The sequence below is a fragment of the Lampetra planeri genome, chromosome 8 (genome assembly GCF_965212315.1).
Source record: "Lampetra planeri chromosome 8, kcLamPlan1.2.h2, whole genome shotgun sequence".
Taxonomy (NCBI): domain Eukaryota; kingdom Metazoa; phylum Chordata; class Hyperoartia; order Petromyzontiformes; family Petromyzontidae; genus Lampetra; species Lampetra planeri.
The window spans coordinates 12,614,361-12,636,851 of record NC_136114.1 but is presented as its reverse complement, the minus strand read 5'-3'; the positions used below and the strand labels follow the sequence as shown (position 1 = coordinate 12,636,851).

The 22,491-nt window shown below is 48.9% G+C and overlaps 2 protein-coding genes across 2 annotated transcripts in view; one reads left to right on the top strand and one right to left on the bottom strand.

Moving 5' to 3' along the window:
• LOC144720358 (cryptochrome-1-like) overlaps positions 1–1,459 on the bottom strand; it is a 31,675-nt gene extending 30,216 nt beyond the window's left edge. Inside the window, exon 1 of the mRNA XM_078597069.1 lies at positions 681–1,459. Within this exon, the coding sequence (XP_078453195.1) occupies positions 681–838 (158 nt within the window). The 5' untranslated portion in view covers positions 839–1,459. The remainder of the gene's footprint in view (positions 1–680) is intronic.
• An 8,002-nt stretch (positions 1,460–9,461) lies between these two features.
• LOC144720357 (uncharacterized) overlaps positions 9,462–22,491 on the top strand; it is a 71,268-nt gene continuing 58,238 nt past the window's right edge. Inside the window, exons 1-5 of the mRNA XM_078597068.1 lie at positions 9,462–9,824; positions 11,807–12,039; positions 14,988–15,093; positions 17,707–17,902; positions 22,174–22,300. Coding sequence (XP_078453194.1) covers positions 9,797–9,824; positions 11,807–12,039; positions 14,988–15,093; positions 17,707–17,902; positions 22,174–22,300 — 690 coding nt within the window. The 5' untranslated portion in view covers positions 9,462–9,796. The remainder of the gene's footprint in view (positions 9,825–11,806; positions 12,040–14,987; positions 15,094–17,706; positions 17,903–22,173; positions 22,301–22,491) is intronic.

The window sequence follows — 22,491 nt, the reverse complement described above, 5'->3', positions numbered from 1 at the left end:
GCAAATCTTTCGGTTGTTTTTTAACCCACTTTCCGTGATCCAATCGAGCTGACATTTTCCACACAGACTCGTTGTGCGTGACAATTAATTTTTGTGAAATTTTTTTTCCAAAATTTTACACTGATTAGGGGAAATTTTTTATATATTTAATTACCAATTGCTTAATGCTGGCAGACAATCATCTGACCCATAGGTGGCAGCCATCTCAAGCCAGAGGACGAGAGGACTCTAGCCGCCACGCATATAAAGGATTTAAAGTGAAAAACTTGGTTTTTACGGGTTAATTTTTTAAATCCTTTATATTAAGTTCGCTTGCTTGCTTACGACCGTGCAAATCTTTCGGTCGTTTTTTAAGCCACTTCCCGTGATTCAATCGAGCTGACATTTTCTACACAGACTCGTTGTGCGTAACAATTAACGTTCGTGAAATTTTTTTCTAACATTTTACACTTTTTAGGACAAAAATATTATATTTAATTACCAATTGCTTAATGCTGCCATGCAATCATCTGACCCATAGGTGGCAGCCATCTCAAGCCAGAGGACGAGAGGACTCTAGCCGCCACGCATATAAAGGATTTATAGTGAAAAACTTGGTTTTTACGGGTTATACTTGTATTGGATCACCCCAACCCACACGACCACCTCCTCCTCCACCACCACCGTGTCCCCTTCCTCACCTCCACCGGTTGATGCCCACGTTGGAGGCGCCAGCGAACCAGGGGTCGAGGATGTAGACGCAGCGGACGGTGTCGGCGCCCTGCAAAGCCTCGCGCAGCGCCGGGTTGTCGTGAAGACGAAGGCCTTTGCGGAACCAGTGGATCGAGTTGAGCACCATTGCCGCCACCACCACCACCACCGCCGCCACCTGCCACAAACTTCGTCTCTCCCGCCTTGCCTCTCTCTCTCTTCGTTACTTGACGTCGATCTTGAATGCGACGACGTGATAGCTTAGCGTTGCAGTGAGGTTATAGAGCGGGCGGACAGGAAGGTGCTTTGCTCGCCCTCACGAATCCTCCTCACCGTTAAGTTTGACTTCGACTTTTTTATTTATTTTTATTACCGAAATCTACAAGTCACACGTCATTCGCTCGCTCGGTTTGACAAACGAAGAGTTGTAACGCTTCATTTTGCGCTATTTTTCACGTTATATATCGCTGCCACCCGCTGTCAACATCGACCACCTAATGTATACACCGCGGATCAAACACAGATTTTACGATTTGATTCGCCGATAATCGTTTTATGACGCGCGGTAATAAAGATCGATTTCTTATGCGCGCGTGTATATTCATGAGTTGGGGGGGGGTGGGGAACAAACCTGCAATTATCCTCACAGATTCCGCTTATATATCTTTTACTCTGCCGTGCGAATAAATATTAAATATTCCGACTGGTGCCGCGTACTTTGTGCGATGCGACCACTCGCTGCCTCAGCGCGACGTCTCAATGACTTCGTGCCCAGATCACCGCGACCAGGCGGACAGAGCACGCGCTGTGATTGGTGGACAGCGCGAGGCCCCGCCCCCAAACACCCCCCCCCCCTAACACCCTCCCCCCTAACACCCCCCCCTCACTACCAATCCCCCACTCCCCCCCGCCCCTCCCCTTACTTCTCCAACCCCCCCCCGTTACCCGCGCGCTCGGCCGCGTGACCCACTTCACCGCAAAGCGGTTACGTAAAACCTTGAGTGCGCCTATTGGTTGCGGCGCGACCACGTGATTGCGCTTCACATACACCCCCTCCCGCTGCAGAGATGTGGGCGGGGGCGTGGCGGTGTGACGCGGCTCGCTCATTGGCTACAGCTCGCCCGGTACCCCGGATGCGCACGTGGAGCGCGGCGAGTTTCGCGCGTCCTTTGCTTAGCGCGAGCGCTCCCATTGGTCAGGCGCTGCGGCCAACCGGGGGAGTCGAGCGCACCGAGGGATAGGGGGCCGAGGGGGTGGGGGTTAAGTAGGCGGGAGGGGGGGTGAGGTGCTGAGGGGCGGGGTCCGGGTGACCGGGAAATTGCACGAGGCTTGCACGCGTTATTACTCAATAAAGAGGGCCTGGTTCCATTTGGTGTGGCACGTTGTTCTGGAGTTCTGCTACAGATGTTTATTATTATCCCCGCGCATGTAATCCGAAACGATGCAGTAAGCTGTCTCTGAAAAAGGACGCGCACGTGTGTATAGCCTTCGTTTGTTTGCTTTTGCTGTAACTGCTCTTTGCAAACAAACGTGTGGTATCATCATCCACGGTATATCCATCTACTGGCCATTATTGACGGACTTGCGATGTGCCACAATCTGATTCGCTCCTGTTCATGAGCTGATACTGGGCATCGCGGTGGCTAGGAGATGTTAACTACCTCGCTTGGTATACAGGAGGTCGTGGGATTCAATCCTGACCCTAACGCCTGCTGCTGTATATTTGAAATTTGCGTCTCTCTCTCCCCGTGGTCGCATGGATTTTCCTCCGGGTCCTCCGGGTTTTAACCCCTCCACATCTAAAATCAGCACGCGTTTAGAGTATTTGGCTGCTATAAATCTCCACGCCATCATTTGTGACCACGTCGCTTCTGAAAAAGAGTAGCTCAGTGGGCCTTAGGGGCCGTCCATAAATGACGTCACGCACCTAGGGGGGGTGGTCAGACAATGTGTGACGAGGGGGGGGGGGTTGAGAAATGTGACGTCACATCAAAATGCGCAACTTTAAGTAAATAAATATAGACAACACGTTCTACTTAATTAAATAGACTTTTTAATAAATGTTTTCTCCTACAACATCAGAGTGCAGCGCCACATTAAATAGGCACTACAATGACAATAGTTTAAAGCGATTTGAAGCATGTTTTATTTTTTTTTGGGGGGGCAGAGCTTTGTGACGTCATACTTGAGGGGGGGTCTGACTTTTTGTGACGCCGTGTGACGAGCGGGGGGGGGGGGTCAAACATCGTCCAAAATCGCGTGACGTTATTTATGGACGGCCCATTACCTGGAAAAATAAAAAATAGTTCCGTTATATTATCTGTGGGGTTCATTCGTTTGCTACCGCGTCACTAATTTTGTCCATCAAACTGCTATCCCTTCCAGAGCCATCACATGCCCTATACCAAAGCCCACGTACTTTGCTTAGCAGTCAACACGGGTAGCTCTGCTTTGTGTTTGTTCTCTGATCCACGTTACTCCATCAATCTGGTTGTCATTACAATTCCCAGCATCCATATTTAAATCCATGCTTCTGTGCGCGGTTTTTCAGATTGTGTTACGTTTAATTTGTCAGTTTTCATTGTTTCTGGTTCCATGTAGCAAACCAGCTACTGTACTGTGCGCTGATTGAAAGATTTAATTTAGTATTTTGCCATCTTATTTTTCATTATAAAATAAAAAAACAACAGAACTATTGTCATGCTCCTGCCCGTATTTCATCCCACAGCTCCCCGTCTGCCTTCAGCCCTTGACATCCGAATGTATTTTGTTCTAATTATCTGTCCAATGATTATATATTTTTTTGTTCAAATTCATGTTGCCTCACTTGTTTTGCTATTTAATTTTAACACACATTTTAACCCTTTGTGAAAATAATGAACATTAACACCCCCACCACCCTCCTCTAATTTCCATTGTATTTTTTTTTGGGGGGGGGAGGCATTTTTAATGCCTTGCAAAATTGAAAGAAGATCTCAAATGTGTCCTTAATTGACCACTCCATCTTCACGATAGTGATCTCCCCTGCGTGAGCCCATTTGAATGTTTCTTTCCATCGATTTTGTGCTTAACGCACACACACACGCGGGCTGGACGGAGCCGCTGTAATTGATAGAGCGCATGCGTTGGAACACGTGGACCAGGCACCAGTAATATATCCCCACGGAGGAAACGTAACATCGCACATGTCATTGCACTCTACTGATGATGTACATGGGTGCATCTGAATAGCCTGGTTTTCTCTATTTAAACACTCACTCACGAGTGAGCGCTCGTTATTGACATAATGACCGTGTGTGTATTTTAGTTAGAGATCTGAGAGAATATCAGGTTTCAGAGACGCAAGGATTAATCGAGTATAATATTGAAGGTTAGACATTTACCTTCATACTAACCGGCGATTCGATTAATAATTGTCAGGATTTGATGAATACAATATATTTTTTCATAAATATATTGTACTGTAGTTATATACTGTCTTGTGATAAGGGGCCGTCCATAAATGACGTCACCACCTAGGGGGGGTCAGACATTTGTGACGATGTGTGACGAGGGGGGGGGGGGTGAGAAATGTGACGTCCCATCAATCACGCGATTTTGGACGATTTTTGACCCCCCCCCTCGTCACACGGCGTCACAAAAAGTCAGACCCCCCCTCAAATATGACGTCACAAAGCTCTGCCCCCCCTCCCAAATAAAATATGCTTCAAATCTCTTTAAACAATTGTCATTGTGGTGCGTATTCAATGTGGCGCTGCACTCTGATGTTGTAGGAGAAAACATTTATCAAAAAGTCTAATTAATTAAGTAGAACGTGTTGTCTATATTTATTTAAAGTTGCGAATTTTTACGTGACGTCACATTTCTCACACCCCACCCCCCCCCTCGTCACACATCGTCACAAATGTCTGAACCCCCCCCCCTTAAGTGCGTGACGTCATTTATGGACGGCCCCCAATACGTCTGGTGCGACTGTGTCGCCTGTGCAGCGCTCGTTAACCCTGGGCGGTTACAACAGCATGCACCGCGTGTTTTATTTTTCCAGTTACGGCTGTAGTTAATACCTTCCTGTCTATTCTAGGATCAGATTACTGTAAGTAGTAGCAGTAGTAATTGTCGGAGGGGTTAGCTGCTGGCTCTGCATTAGGGGCTGTGTGACATGACCCAGCGCCCGCCGTTTGTTGGCAGAGGTCGACGAATCGAATCCAGCAGGACACCCTGGTTAATAGTGCGGGTGTAGTTAACCGTAGGAATGACGCGGCGTCCCGTGGCGTCGTCCGAAGATGGGGTAAAGGGCGTCATTGTCTGCGGGCGTCAGATTAAAAAAACGCTACTTAATTTTGGGAAATACTGTACATAGCAATCGTCGCCCCCGACTGCTGGAAAAAAAACTTCCTTTTAAAACGTGAAGAGTATATTGATCACGTGTGCTGTTTAAATATGCGGTAGCACATTAATACGAATCCATGGTTTATCTACTGCCGAATGAAGGTTTCCCCATGTCATCGCTTAAATATATAATTGTGTCGTTAAACCCGCCACCACCCGACACAGCCAATTAGTAATGTTTGTCACGTAAACATAACATGCCAATTCGTTACTAGTATCACTTGGTAGTGGTGTTGCTTCAAGCTCATTTGGGGGAGGGGGGGCTAACATAATGTAATTTTGGGGGGCTCCACTTTCAATCGAGAAAATGCGAGTGAGATAACAGAAGAGATATAGAAGATATATATAGATGTTGTGAGATAAGAGAAATGCGGACATAAATAACTACGTGAGATTACAGACAAGATGGAGAGACGAGACTAGTTTGCATTTCATGTTAATTAGTTTACGTTTATTGGGATTTCAATTTCTCCGCTGATATTTAATGCACGCCCTGTTTTTTTTGTTTCGTGAAACCGGAGGTTTGCTCTAGAGCTGCTTGAAGAACCCCACGCTTTTGCGCGCACTTATTGGTTCTGCTTCGGGGCTACAGCACCGCCAATTTCTCGGGCGCATGATCCACGGGGGCATTGGAACAACACTTAAAAGCCACTTCAATCCCTCTGGTGTGAGCCCCGAGCGTGAGTGGCGCCTGAGCAATGCGAGCACGAACTCTGTTGGGCGAGAGAGAGAGAGAGAGACACGAACGCAAGTCAGAGCACGCACGACTTTGAGTGGCCGCTAAGCAGGTCGCTTCCTCTCTACCCAGTGCTCCCTTTCTTCACGACGATGGCATAGAGCGGGAACAACGCCGGACGTCTATGGGAAAAAAAGAACACCCCGGTCATCTGACATCAAATTCCCAGTCACTACACTGCACGATGTGTCGTCCAGTGGAGGAGCACAGTACAGTACATCTAAACCGGTCCTATTGCCTCCTTCAGGTGGACTCAGCCCTAAATGAGTAGGCCTATCAGGTGCGGTATGTTAAAATATCATCAGTCCTCACCACCACCACCACCACCACCCCAACAGTCCGTATGGCTAGATCACGTGTCGGCAAACAAAATTACAAGAGCAATTTTTTTTTCAAATTTGGTTAAAAAAAAATCCCCCTCTATATCTCAAGTGCCGCAATGCATGTTAATAGGAGACGGTGGCCTTTCATAAATAATGGTCACGAAGCAGTCCTCAAAGAGCCGCATTCGGTTCCTGACCCCAGGTTGCCGACCCCTGGGCTAGACAAGATTGGATGGATCCTCATATGTTGTGCGTATGGGAGTTGAGTATCTAAGTGAGCCAAACACCACTGAGACCGCGGGGTTGACTCTTGGGTTGAGGATGATGATGCCTGTGCCAGGCTAGGTCCATACGCACGTAGGATATGCGGGGGGGGGGGTGATCTTTCTTTTTGATCAAATGCATGATTTACAAAAGAGCGGCCTGCCTAACCCCCCCCCATCTCCCCTCGTTCTGGTCTCTTTAACTTCCAATTAGCACGGATGGCTACGCGGGGTGCAAAAACAAAGCTCAGCGTGCATACATCAACGCAAGTTGAATAGAATTAGAACATCGCGTGTTGACGTCGCAGCGATCATTACTGTTTCCTCTTCATCCCAATTCCGAATTCGAGTCGAGAGACAACGCGGGGAGAGAGCGAGAGAGGGGGGGGGCTCTGCTTCTCTGCGTGTTCGCTTTGTGTGTGCGTGAGTGTGTGTCATTCTTTCATTGTGTGATTTCCATTTCCTTGCTTGAAAGACCGTGCAGGATATTATACCTTCATCCCATCCCAAGAACCAATTGCAGAGAAGCCCGTCTCCGGTCGGCAAGGGCTTGGGGGCGCGTGTGTATCATCATAATAATAATACCGTACTGAACTCTTTGTTACGTAGGCTGGGTGACAGCATGCGCGGGCACGTGTGCGTGAGCGCTCCCACCCACGCTGGTGTAATGACACACATATCGCTCATTGGCTGCGACAGTGAAAGGGGCTTTCAGGGTCCGAGAGGACATCCGCGGACCTCATCGGTGATGTTCGATATGCCAATATTTCTCCTGATGACGATTGCTTGTGTTGCGATCGTGATATTTTAAAAATATATATTTTTAATTCACTTTATTTTTACTTGTATTATTTTATTGTTCTATCTACGTTACTTTACCGAAAGACCAAAAGAATATTAATACTGGTAGGAACCACCTGGTTCCACCAGCCCACAGGGGATTATTGTGTCCGTCCGTCGTGTATCCAAAAATGGGAGGGGTGGGGCTGGGTGGAGAGGGGAGGGTGGGGAGGGGCTGGGTGGGGAGGGTGGGGCTGGGTGGGGGGTGGGAGGGGTGGGGCTGGGTGGGGAGGGGCTGGAGTCTTTGTCTTTTGTGTGTGTCTATGTCCATTCGTATGTACGCGTGCATATCCATTGTCATCTTCTCGTGTCTTTGCATCGGCATATGTGCGTGAATGTCTACACGTCTATTGCTATATATACAATACGAATAAACAGGTATAATGTGGGCGCCGTGGTGGCGAGATGTTAACTCCCTCGCCTGGTTTGCCGGAGGTCATGGGTTCAATCCCGACCCTGACGCCCGTTGTATATTTGGAGTTTGCATGTGTTCCTCGTAATAGCGTGGATTTATCATTTGGGTCATCCGGGTTTTCCCTTTGCATTCTGAAACATCCATCTAGAGTATTTGACTGCGATAAAATGTCCACGTGATAAGCCACTTCGATGAGATTTGTGGCCAGGTCGCTTCTGCAAAAGAGCTATATTGCTCAGTGGGTCTGACCTGGTAAAATGAAATAAAAATTAACTTGTATATCAATTGGTATAGTTCGCTATGGTAAGGAATGTATGAGGGCGTTCGCTGCTTGTTGCAGCGTGGTCCACAGTTCGAATGCAGTGGCCGCCCTAGTTAATACCACGGGGCGAATTCGCCGGCAGAAAATACTTGTCGTCTGCTTCACAGAGTGAACGTTGAAGGTCCCGTGACGACGTCATTCGCAAGAAGGGGCCGAAATGTGTCGGTGTCAGGGTCCAAAATTGAAAAATGTATGTACTCGCAAACCACTCAAAATTGGGATTCTATAAATATCAATCATTCCCCTCCTCTCCCTGCTGCGAAGACGTGGCAGGAGCCTCCTGAAAAGGATCATGAGATTCAGTGAGGCGTTCCTCTTCCTTTTTTTAGATATAAAAAAAATTAAGCTGGTCATCAGGACAACATTTTAAAAAAGATATTCTCATCAGGCCCCGGATTGTAAAGTGCTATATAAAAAATGGCTTTTTGACCGAAGCGTCGCCTGTTACATACATGTCCTTTCAAGGACATCCGGTGATATTGACGGATGTGTCAAGTTTTTTTTCACGTTTAAATATTGTATGCCACTGTGCTAGCGCGCATTGCTAAATTGCGAGTGGCGTCATCTCCCGCTGTTTGGCGTCACGCTCTCCACGCACCAGCCTCTCGTCCTCCCACTCGTTTTGCTAAGCGACGGCACAGCCAATGGATGTGACGGCGTGGGCGGTGGTGTGAGTGGTTGGCACGCTACCTGCACTAAGGGGCCATCCATTGGGTAGGTTACGCAAAAATCTGTCAAAACTTGACCCCCCCCCATCCCTCCCTGTAGGCACGCGTACTTTTTGCACCCCCCCTCCCCCCCCGAATTCTATAGAACGGCCGAGAATTAATCCACGCAGAAACGATCAAGGATTAATAATGTTCACGTGCTTAAGCAAACAGATAGTCCACCGCCGGACTATCTAACTCATTTGAAGGCCAATGTAGACAAATTATTATCGAGGCTTCACCCCCCCCCCCCCCCGTTTCCTATGCGTACGCACATGGTCAGTAGACCGCCCATACGCAAGCTACGCATTTGGGTCAACCCCCCCTCCCCCCTCCATGCGTACGTAATAAATGGATGGCCCCTAACGAGCCCGGCTATCGAGTTCGATTCCCGCTCACGGCCACTTACACAAGCGACGATACATCTGAACCGATCCTGGGCCTCCCCTAGGTCGACTAAGCCTCAAATGAGTACCTGGTGAGATGTGTTAACATCGCCACTGGGAAGACAAAGGCGGTCGGGCGTTGTGCTGGCCACCCATCCCATCGTGTGCCGTGCCGGCTTGTTATAGGTGCTCGCTAACAGCACGTGCCTCTACAGTCTGTTAAAGTCTATTACGTGGAATCTTTTTCCCATATCCTTTGGTTGGGTGGTTGGGGGGGAGGCGATGGGACGGCTCGGAGGAGGAGGAGGAGGAGGGGAGATTACATTTGTCACAAATGTTTTCAGTCCAAGCGCGGTTGCCAGGAATACAACACACACACATATCGGCTAAGTCAACAGCAACTACCGCAGCCGCAACAGCAAGCGCCACCAAAGCGGCCAGATAGTGGGGCAATACAGTCACGGAGTACAAGATAGAGAGATAGGACTGGAAGAAGGCACATCGTGGTCGATAATATTAGGTAACGGAACATGAGGCTGCAGCGTATGTAGCGAGCGGTGTTTGTGAATAGTTGGAAGAGTGTTATTTGCTGAAAGCCCCTGCGAGTTTGCAGACACGGCCACGGCAGCGTTAAGACTTTAAGTCAAACTCTCAGAAAATAGAATCTAAATACATCTCGCTTACACTAAGCGCTGGTGACGACCGCAGTTGCTGGTGAAGAAGCGATGTGGCAGATCTTGAACACCGACGCAGGTAATTAATCGCAACTCCGAATAAATGTGCAAATATAATTAGTGTGTGCATTCGTTGATAATGTCGTGTTACGTTTCTGAAAATTCTTAAATTATTATACCGTGTTCAAATTAAGACTAATTCTATATTTAATCGCTTTCATCCGTGACATTCATTTTTTGCACATCCTTTAGGTAATTTCACTGCTGGATTAAGGCTTTACCACCCCGTGTCGGTCATGGGATGGGGGTGGGATCATGGGCGGGGGGCAGAGACCCCAGGACTGGTTTCGATATCACTCGCCGATGACGATAGTCGTGGTCGGGAATCGAACTCAGGTCGGCAGGTTCGTAGCGCAGTGCGCTCAACAATGCGCGCCACCTGACTGACGCATGTTGCTGTTAGCAAATGCCCCTACCAGCCAGCCTGACCCGTAACCCTGAACAAACAACAGCCCTCACCATAGCAGTCCTCCAATAGCTCTCTCCAAAGTTACAATGGCGGTATAAGCTCCCGCTAGTTCTAGACGCTCGTTATAAATGTTATAATTGCACGAAAGTTCACCATGATTGTAATAATTTGAATGTATAAAATACAAAGGTCACGTCCATCACGTAAATGCAACGTGACGGCCAAACAAATGTTTGCGTGCGCCTGGATTTGGAACCGATGCAGAGTTTCATCCGGTGATATTTCCACTCTGAGTCACCCCAAGTTAATGTCTCTCAAATCCAGTCATTGCATGGTTTGCCTTTCCATGATAACGCAGTCTTGTAGATCTTAAAAACAAATGTTGACGCCGCTTCTGTCGGAAGGGCCTCCACGAGTGAGAGAGAGAGAGAGAGCTCTATAAATCCCCTCTAAGAGGGTATTTGGCCTACTCTTCCATGCTGGCCTGGTGTCTTGGGAAATGTGGGAGTACAACCACACTTTGCCCCAGCACACGTGACCTGTCCATCGACTTCCTGTGGTGAACCCATTTATGCTGCTGTGGGTGGACACACGCAGGGTGGCTAGAGAGAGATACCGGGAGGGGAGGGTTAAAAACTACTACGTAATTTTCGATTTAAAGCTTTCGTGACTGCAGGGATTCATCTTCTTGGTTCTTTCGGTAAAGTCACGTAGAAGGGAAGTAATAAAATAATAAAAATAAAACACAATAAAATAATTCTCACGACGTTTCGGCCACAACGCAAGCACCTGAGGACGGCTGCTTGCGTTGTGGCCGAAACGTCGTGAGAATTATTTTATTTTGTTTTATTTTTATTATTTTATTACTTCCCTTCTACGTGACTTTACCGAAAGAACCAAGAAGATGGCTATTATTCCCCACAAACTTTGCTTTTGTGACCAGGACTTTACGTGAAGGAATGACACAAATGCACACCACGTTTTTTTCATTGAAAATAGGTAAATTTCAATATATCAATGTCCTAGTCACAAAAGCAAAGTTTGTGGGGAATAAAAGCCATTTTATGTACTTTTGAGGCATAAGCCATTTTTTGTACTTTTGAGGCATAAGCAATTGGAAAATAACACTTACTACCCAGGAACAAAAAATAATACACATTTTTGTTACACAGTGAATTATAATACATACACGTCGGCGGTGCGTCTCATCAGCTGGAAAAAAGGGTCACGCAAAATGTCACATTTAGCTACAAGCGTCCAATTATTCAATCTGAATCGTCAGTTATCAAGTGTGATTTTTCAATTATTACAAATTGAGTTCTCAATGCCGAAAAAACGAATTGTCAATGATCATGTCGTAATTTTCAATTATTACAAATTGAGTTCTCAATGCCGAAAAAACGAATTGTCAATGATCACGTCGTAATTTTCAATTTAAAATCTTTCAATTGTGAAATTATTTTTTCAATTTCGAAATTGTCAATTCTCACCCACAGCCACTCTCTGAGCCATCAATGACCGCGCGCATACTGACAGAGACCACTCGCCAGCCACCTTGAAACCTGAACTGTATTAATCTCCTCGTATCACAGGTGCCATGGCAACGGTGATGGTGAATGGACTGCGGGGGCTAGGATTTGTGAATGGTGGGACCGACCTCCTGACGTCGGGAAGACGCAGAGACCCAAAACATCACCATCGTCATCATCAGCAGCAGCAGCAGCCGCATCATCATCATCATCAGCAGGAGCAGCAGCAGCAGCGTGAATTCGAGAGGATGTTGCAAGCTGTGGCGGCCTGGATGACACAATGGGACCACTCACAAGTACTGTCGTTACGCGCACGTGCGTCATCGCAATCACAACTCCACGGGCAGAAATGTCAGGCAAATAAAAATAGACGCCTGTTTTTGAAGTCATCCAAACGATTTGCTCACCCTTCCACTGCCAAACCCCAGCGCTTGCAGCAAACGATTCGTCACGATTCGTGCAGAGCGTGAGAACAAAAACAATTCGCTCACGCTACGTTTAGGCTCGCGAACTAGACCGAAATATACAAGAAACGATACAAACTAACGCGACACATCTTGTTGGTTCTTTCGGTAAAGTCACGTAGAAGGGAAATAATAAAATAATAACAATAAAACATAATAAAATTATTCTCACGACGTTTCGGTCTGTCGAAAAGACAGCTGTCAGCCATCTCCCCGACAGACCTGTTCTTCACCTGAGGACGGCTGCTTGCGTTGTGGCCGAAACGTCGTGAGAATTATTTTATTATTTATTAGTTTTATTATTTCCCTTCTACGTGACTTTACCGAAAGGACCAAGAAGATGAATCCCTGCAGTCACGAAAGCTTTAAATCGAAATTTAACGCGACACATTTATATACACCGAAATAGGAAAAATTCGTGAATAGAATCGTGACATCCCGACCAAGACGTTGCCAATGGATGTGGGGTGAATGATACCATGCCGAGTACATAGTAGACAGTTCGTCAATCGGCAGAGCGCGTGCCTGGTGGTAAAGTGTGGGTACATCCCTCCTCATCCAAGACATCTGGCCAGTGTGGAAGGATGTGGGCCGCAATTACCTCTTGTGGAGGTCTCTGCTCGCGCGAGCGAGCAATTTCAGAGCTGCGTCTTTGCCCTTTTACTGAGAAACGAGAGCAAAATGAACCACGTTGCCGCTGATTGGACGTTCGCGCGCGCACGTGCGCGTGTGCCAGTCGGTGCTGTTCGTGACTTATTAAAGTTCCACGGGAATCGGTTGCCAGTTTCCTGACTTTTCTAAAACCGGTAACCGATGCTGCAAAAGGTTACCGGTTGATAATTGTTTTTTTACCTTTTATCTGGCAACAAAACTGACACATTTTTTACGAGGAGTCATGTTTGCATAGACAACAATACCTGCAGTCATAATGCAAACAAAAAACATAACTCTGATAATGTATGCATACATGCAAACAAAAACATAACTCTGATAATGTATGCATATATTGTTTGCATTATGACTGCAGGTATTGTTATTCTCAGGTTTTTTCGGTAAAGTCACGTAGTTAAAAACATTAAAACTAATGAAAGTAAAATAAAACAAAACAAAATAAAATTCACGACGTTTCGGAGGCAACACAAGTCTCCGTCATCAGGTGGGACCGTCACAGCCGAATTAGCTGCATCAAGTGAAGCAATGATTCAAGATGTAATCCCTTATAAGCAAGTTGAAGGGAGGTGGAGAGGGGGGAGAGCTTATCAGGCTGTGGTAGCCAATGAATGGAAACGTATCGGGAGGGAGGAGGAGCGGTGATCAAAGACTGCACGCAGTGCTCAACACAATGAATGGAGACGTGTCGGGACGGAGGGCGAGCGGCGATCAAAGACTGCACGCAGTGCTCAACACAATGAATGGAGACGCGCCGGGACGGAGGGCGAGCGGTCTCCATTCATTGTGTTGAGCACTGCGTGCAGTCTTTGATCGCCGCTCGCCCTCCGTCCCGACACGTCTCCATTCATTGTGTTGAGCACTGCGTGCAGTCTTTGATCACCGCTCCTCCTCCCTCCCGATACGTTTCCATTCATTGGCTACCACAGCCTGATAAGCTCTCCCCCCTCTCCACCTCCCTTCAACTTGCTTATAAGGGATTACATCTTGAATCATTGCTTCACTTGATGCAGCTAATTCGGCTGTGACGGTCCCACCTGATGACGGAGACTTGTGTTGCCTCCGAAACGTCGTGAATTTTATTTTGTTTTGTTTTATTTTACTTTCATTAGTTTTAATGTTTTTAACTACGTGACTTTACCGAAAAAACCTGAGAATATGAATCATTGCAGTCACGAAAGCTTCAAATCTAGAATGCAGGTATTGTTGTCTATGCAAACATGACTCCTCGTAAAAAAGGTGTCTGTTTTGTTGCCAGATAAAAGAGTAAAAACCCAATTATCATATTTTTTACTGGCAAATGAGTTACCAAAGGTTACCGGTTACCGCGTATTAACGGTAGTAGGTGGCAGCCTCCACACCACGTGCGCCACGTAGAGACAATACAGCCCGGATGCTCAGAGGAAATACGAATCATGTCATGGGCGCTACTCAGGGTGGGATTTGGACAATGTTTTCCCGAAGTTTGAATTGGAGAATTAGGGGCATTTTCATAAATGGAGAAAGTATTAACCATCTCGGATGTTCGGATTACACTGTTCGAGTTGCATTGCCACGGCAACAATCGACAGGACATGATTGCAAGATGCAACAAAGGGAGCAGAGATGGGTTCAAGATTAAGTGTCGTCCGAAACAAACCAAAAACTCGTACGAGGCGAGCTTTCTCCTAAACAATGTGGAATGTTTCTTTGGAGAGATGAAAGTGATCAAAATAAATGGTTGAACAATACACCTCCTTCACGGATCCGTCCCCCGCCACATATACAGCATTAAAGTTATTTGTACATCTCGCATAAAGTACGTAAATTGTCACTCGTATGATGTTCTTCTTACCCAGAAAACCCTCGCTGAATCGAAAGACTCTTTCTCGGGAGGTTGCTGCCAAGCGTTTGCTTTGCATAATCTCGATTGAGTCATTTACAGTGTCATTTTGTTACTTCATTTAGCAAATTTGGACTATGACGCTGACACTCCTGCTGATGTGTATATCACTTCTGCTGGTGTGTGTGTGTCACCCATGCTGGTGTGTGTGTATCACTCTGGCAGGTGTGTAGGATGCGTGGTGTTCTGAACTGTGTGTGTGCGTGCACGTTGTGCGTTCTGCACGCAGCGCTGTTCCGTGCTCCGTGAGCTCGTGCGCTGGGGCGGCCCGGCCCAAGCGCAGCTGCTCTGGACCGCACTCCAACCCGCGCTGCACCGCGACTTCATGTACACGGGTGGGTGTCCCCTACAGCCACCCCCTACCCCCTACAGCCACGCCATGTACACGGGTGGGTGTCCCCTACAGCCACCCCCTACAGCCACGCCATGTACACGGGTGGGTGTCTCCTACAGCCACCCACCTACCCCTACAGCCACGCCATGTACACGGGAGGGTGTCTCCTACAGCCACCCACCTACCCCTACAGCCACGCCATGTACACGGGTGGGTGTCTCCTACAGCCACCCCCTACCCCTACAGCCACGCCATGTACACGGGAGGGTGTCTCCTACAGCCACCCACCTACCCCTACAGCCACGCCATGTACACGGGTGGGTGTCTCCTACAGCCACCCCCTACCCCCTACAGCCACGCCATGTACACGGGTGGGTGTCCCCTACAGCCACCCTCTACAGCCACGCCATGTACACGGGAGGGTGTCTCCTACAGCCACCCCCTACCCCCTACAGACACGCCATGTACACGGGTGGGTGTCCCCTACAGCCACCCCCCTACCCCTACAGCCACCCCCCTACCCCTACAGCCACTCCATGTACACGGGTGGGTGTCCCCTACAGTCACTCCCCTACCCCCTACATCCACTCTCCTACCCCTACAGCCACGCCATGTACACGGGTGGGTGTCCCCTACAGCCACCCCCCTACCCCCTACAGCCACTCATCATCGGGGCTCCCACAGTGTGACGATCGAGGGCAATGAGCCGGCTCTGCCGAGAACCTGGCTTCCAGCCCAGGTTTTTGTTTCTTTAGTCACCCAACCGTGATCAAGCCGCATTTTCGAATGTAGCAAGTTGTTGGTCTCAGCCCAGTTACCGATGACTTACACAGAAAAATTCGCCTGACCGCCCTCCCTTCTCGATCATTCCCGTAGCCACCAGTCCCTTCGCACTCACAGCTGACTCCCCTGTCATTACTTCCCGTAGCCACCAGTCCCTTCGCACTCACAGCTGACTCCCCTGTCATTACTTCCCGTAGCCACCAGTCCCTTCGCACTCACAGCTGACTCCCCTGTCATTACCTCCCGTGGCCACTAGTCCACTCACACGGAATGTAGACTCGACTGTCATTACACAAGGATTAAACACCCCTCTTGAGTTTATGACACATAATGAACGTACAATCCGGTGGAATTCCAACAATCGGCTCTGTAACCAAGGACGTGTACCACCTACAATGCCGGGCAGTGCATTTACTGTTGGAAGCATGCCATGCATTGAAACACTATTAAAACAAAAATGCATGACTATTCCCAGCACTGGAATTGAGTTCAATTCAGTGCAATACCGTGCATTCATCGGTGGCCTGGGCTGAGATCATGAGCTCGCTACAGATGAGAACCCGGTGTAATCACAGCTCAGGCAATGTTAGTCTATTGGTCTTTGTCATAGCCTGTGGATATCTGTGTGAGTCTGTGAGTCTCCATATAAGTCGTTGGTAACCAGACTGAGACCATCAAATGACTACATTTGAGAACCCGCCTTAATGTAGGTACTGTATGTTGGACTTCTTTCGCACGGTACGTAGCCAACCTCGATAATTGGAGGTGCCGGGGAAAGACAACAACACACTAAATGCAAAAACTTTTCAATCTAGATGTAAAAATGCATACCTCCAGTGGAATCGTAATATCAGAGGGAAGAGCGTTCCAGATGACCGCAGAAGCGCATCTGAAAGCCCGGGATGCATTGACTGTTTGATGGCGAGCTATAAGCCGCTGCTGCGAGGATGACCGGAGTTCGCGTGATGGTTTATGCTGCTTGACGAGATCAGCAAAGGCATTGTGTGGTTCATTTGTGCAAACGGTGGAGTCTGCCGGTGGAGCGAGCGTCCACAGTCAGCGAGAAGGTTCGGGAAGGGGGGCGTGGCCTCGGTCGGTATATAAGGGGGAGATACGCGGGAGACTCGGGGGGGTCTCCGCCTGATCTCAAGTGAACGTGTCTTCAATAATGTGCCATCTCAAGAGAAGTGTGTCAGGCGGTCGTTAGACTTGAAACAGAAATTAAGCCAAAATGAAGTGCAACGCCGAACGCATCCTGGTGTCTTCCTCTCTACGGGGTCACTGGTCACTGGGTTGACACCATCCTTATCAACAATTCCCTTGAGACCCCCCCCCCCTCCCACCCACTCAGGTTTAATCGCGGGCGGCCGGAACCCGGATTAGAAGCCGGGCTCTCGGCCGTGTCGGCTCAGCGCCCTAACCCGGCATTAATCTCCCGAGTCGCCCGGGCCCACCTAATTCACGTTGTTTTTTTGTTGTTGTCGATGGAGATGTAATTTTAAGCCGTGCTCTCAAATACATTACAATACAGGATGATCCATTTATAGCTCACATAAAACCGTCACACCAGTGACGGTTTTATGTGAGCTGGCCCCGGGCCTCCCCTAGGTCGACTCAGCCTAAAATGAGTACCTGGTGCGGTGTGTGGTAAACATCGCCACTAGGGAGACAAAGGCGGTCGGGCGTGGTTCCGGCCACACTCACCCCCTCGTGTGCCGTGCCGACCATCATAGGTGCTCCGCCCCAACAGCACTTGCCCCAACCAGTCTGTCAAGGCTATACGGGGGATCTTTGCCCTTTGTTGCCTTGCGTCTCTTATTATTTGATTCAGGGCAAAGGGCTTTCCCCGGCTTCTCCTTTGCTCCGGTCAGCACGGAGTGGACGCGCAAAGCCAGGGGCAGGGTGGGACGTGGCGGACCCGGTGGTGCCACGTGGGTTTACCGCGAGCCCAGCGTCTTCCTCCCGGAGCGCGAGGAGTGCGGTGGTACGGCGCCACCTGCCGTCCAGGGGCCCCCAAGCGCACACAGGTGAGGCCGGGATTCACACCTGAGGACGGCTGCTTGCGTTGTGGCCGAAACGTCGTGATAATTGTATTATTTTATTATGTTTTATTTTTTATTATTTTATTATTTCCCTTCTACGTGACTTTACCGAAAGAAGCAAAGAGTATAAATGTGGGTTACATAATAGGCGATGGCCCTTGGTGACCTCCCTGGCCTCTCTCAATCAATCCCGCACCTCCGATTAGCACGGTTGGCTACGTACGGAGCGAAAGAAGTTCAACATACATACATCCCTCATACGTACAATCAATCTTTATTGTATGTGCCAATATAGCCTGCAATAAAGTAGGCATCGGTGCATATTGCAGCAGGGGGCATACGAAACCCGTCACGACCTCAGCAGTGAACACAGACAATGTGCCGTTGAGAAGGGCCCTTGCCCCGAAACGTTGCTTGATGCATTTTTTAAAATTCTTATTTTCCATCATCTTTTTAAAGCAGTGCTAATTGAGGCCCCACGTGTTGTTGACGGTTGTGTTGAGTTTGTGATATTTGTGCTTGTGCATCACTAAGTTGGTTACGTATGAATACATGCAGTCTTCAACTTACAAACACTCGAATTTACGAACACCCGACTTATCAACACTCGCACTTACGAACACCCGATTTACGAACACCCGCACTTACGAACCAGCTTCCATGAAATATTTTTTTCTTAACAATGACGTTAAACGCGAACTCGCACTTGCAAACTGAACCGCGGAACTATTTTGTTTGGCGGAGGGATCCTCCGCGCTCGGGAGTCGGCCTAGCGCTGGGAGTAGGTAGTTCAAGTTCATTTATTAGGTGTAGCCCTGTGAGCCATTCGGCTCTTGAATCGGGTGCAACCGCAACAAACAGAAAACAAAAACATGAACAAGAAAACATCTTAAAGTGAATATGTGCAAACAGAAAATCCAAGAAAAGACAGCAAAATGTTGCAGAAAAAGCAACGTACACCAACACTGTGTGCAAAAATCCCAGTGGGATGCAAGTCAAACAACAACAACCACAAGACAACTTAGATTAAGGCCATCAGTCTAACTCTGTACTACAACAAACAAACATGGCCAAACCAAAGAACTTTTAAAATGTGTGCGTGCGTTCATTTGTAGCGGGCATGCAAGTGCATCATGTACATGCACGCTGTCTTCATCGTCACGAGCCATAACCGAGGATACCACCACCGACGTTGGCCCCGGTCAGGAAATTGAATTCAGGTGGGCAGTGTCACAGCGCAGTGCACTCACCACTGCACCACCGCTCCACCCCCAATCTAATTATAAAGAAGGCTCATTCCTGAAATTTCCTGCTCAACTCACTGCGGCAAGCAGGGCCTCCCACTTCGAGGCTTTTCTAGAGATTCCCCTTATCGAGGGCATTTGGCCTACTCTTCCACGCCAGTCAAACGTTTTGGAAGGAGATACTACAACGGCGTCCCTGGCTAATCTCAACAACAACAAGAATAATATCACAATCGTGACTGAGCAATGGTGTTGGCTCATAAGACGATGGGCATTCCGGCCAGCCCACGACTGCAGTTGCGTTTGCCCTTGCTGGGGTGGGTTGGGAGCGGTGGGAGGGGATGGAGGTGGGGGGGGGGCTGTGTATATACAAAAACTAATCAGGGTGGACACAACGGAGGCAATGTTAAGCAACTTTAATCAGATTATGAACGATGAACAAGAATTAGTGACGACAGTATGATTTGATTTGCCTTTGAGCGCTCACCCCACATGTACGTGTGTTGAACTTCTTTCGCAGCATACGTAGCCAACCGCGCTAATCAGCAAACTAAACACAAAATTCAGTGCTACAGAAATGATCGTACGCACAATTGTTCACCTGATTATAAGAATTGATCAGGAGGAGGTTGCACGGGGGGGGGGGGGGGGGGCTGTCATCCCCCGCCATCCCTCTGCCCCCCTCCCCAATCTCGTGGACACCACGGGGGCGCCCGCGTCACACGTGTCGCAGCAGGCAGCCTCCCCGCTGCGAGTGTTTCTTTGACGCGCGGCATTGTGAGATACTCGCACGGTAAAATATTCCGACGAAAAAACTACGGAACAAAACGCCGAGGAGTTGCGCGGAGAAGGATGGGAGAGAGGGTTACGTGCTTGGAATTGTTACAACGGAGGGACGAAGGGAGAGGAGGAGTGGGGGGGGGGGGGTACACGTGGGATCAGAGAACCAGCACGGGTCGTAGGCAGCGCCGCGTTGGGCTGCTCAGAGAAAATCAGAGAGGGAGCTTTGGGCAGAGCGCGTGGCGGGGTGGAAGGGACAACAGCGGTCGGACGAGACGGAGCGACGGAGTGAACCTAAGTGGCGAGATGTTTACTACCTTGCCTGGTATACAGGAGGTCGTGGGGTTAATCTCGACCCCGACGTCTATATATTTGGAGGTTGCATGTTTCTCTCTCTCCCTGTGGTCGCGCGTTTTTTTTTTCGAGTCCGGTTTTTTCCCTCCTTCACGTCGAAGGAAATAATAAAATAATAAACATATAAAACAATAAAATTCTCACGACGTATCGACTGCAACACAAGCAATCATCATCAGGTGTGAAATCCACAGCAAGAAAATTTGAAAAAAGTGGCGTTTTTTTCTTAACGTCAGCACCACGGACAGCGCCACTTTTTTCAAATTTTATTGCTGTGGATTTCACACCTGATGATGATTGCTTGTGTTGCAGTCGAAACGTCGTGAAAATTTTATTGTTTTATATGTTTATTATTTTATTATTTCCCTTCTACGTGACTTTACCGAATGAACCAAGAATATGAATCCTTGCAGTCACGAAGGCTTTAAATCACAATCGCTTCGTAGTTTAGTTTGTAATACGCCACTGCCCGCGGAATGACCTCCACGAGAAGGAGGTCGAGGGGATCGCTTCTCAGAGGGCTGGTTGGGTTTCGTAGGGTTTTGTTTTATTGGATTGCTTTTCCACGCGATCGACTAAAACGCGGGCGTGCACGTTCGTACGTGGTCATATTTAGAGTGCGCATTTGCGCGTTTAGAGCGTTTGGCTTCTGCTATAAAATGTCCACGCGATAAGGCCACCACTTCGTTGAGCTATCATCTGTGGCCAGGTCGCTTCTGAAAAATAGCCGCATAGCTCAGGGGGTAAAAAATAAAATCTGCCGCTGTGTGGACACGGTTGGGGCGGGTGGGGGTGAGTTAAAGACGCGTTGTCCCCCCCCCCCCTCCATCATTTCAAATGCCGCACTGGGAGATGAGAGTCGAACTGGCGAACCCCTGGATTGCTGCTGTTGTTGTTGCTGCTAAGCACGGCAGCGCTGTGGACTGTGGCAGCTTTAACCGTCGTATTAATGTGCAACGTAGATGAGTCCCAAGGCAATGATTACATAACATAGCGGGGTGATTGTTTGTTGTTGTTGTTCTCGTGCAGAACAATTGCCGAGCAAGCGTCGACGTTAATTTACGACTCCGCGAGCCATTTGTTTGCTTCATGGACGATAAAGCAGTTAGGCCCATTCCAATTTAATCTGTTTGTACTTTCAAGCTACATTGATCTCTGGACCTCACAAACCAAGACTAAGATCCCCCGTGTAGCCTTAAACCAGACTGTTGGAGCAAGTGCTGTTAACGAGCAGCTATGAAGGCCAGCACGGCTAATTTTTTTTTAGGCTGAGTCGACCTAGGTAGGGGAGGCCCAGCACCGGTTCAAATATTCGCCACTGTTATCAGTCGTGAGGGGGAATCGAACTCGGGTCGCCGGGTTTGCAGTGCAGCGCGCCTACCGCTGCCCACACACGTCTGTTCCACGCGGCAGGATAAACGGGCCCGCCACGGCATCGGAAGGTTTAACACGTGCGGCGGGGGCGGTGGGGGGGGGGATTAAAGTGTGGGTAGTCCGACCTCCTAAAGGACCGTGCTTAAAATAGCCCCTCCACGGACCCACGTCGGCGAATGTGTGGGGACAACAGAGCCGGGAGCACAGGACGTGCGGTACAATTCGAGGATTTTGCTGAGCTGCCCTCCGCTGCCCTCCGCTGCCCTCCGCTGCCCTCCGCTGCCCTCGGAGCCTCGCGGTCGTGCTGCAGCGACGAACGTGCGCGTGGCGCTCGCCCACCCAACAAGCGCTGATACAGGCCCCCTCCCAAAAAAACCTGCTTAGCTTTCGGGATCTGACGAGATCGGGCGGTATTCCGGCGCGATTTGATCAAGACGCTATTTGTATATCGGTAGCGTGGGTGCACGGTTAAAGATGTGCTTTCGGTCTTTCCTTCCGCTGCAGAGATGTCGACTGGCAGCGGGCAGCAGCTGCAGGTGCTGCTGCTGGGACTACGAGACGAGGCGACGAGAAGGGGCCGAGCTTGAGGAGGACAGGGGGTCTCGTTCTGCCCGCGCTGCACACGCGCACGGTGAGGGGGCAGTCGACTCACGCCTCGCTGGCTCTGCTGTGCTGAGTGATCGGCGGTGGCTAGGAGATGTTAACTCCCTCGCCTGGTATGCAGGAGCGCGTGGGTTCGATCCCGACCCTGACGCCTGCTGTATATTTGGAGTTTGCGTGTCTCTCTCTCATCATCACGGTGGCGAGGAGATGTTAACTACC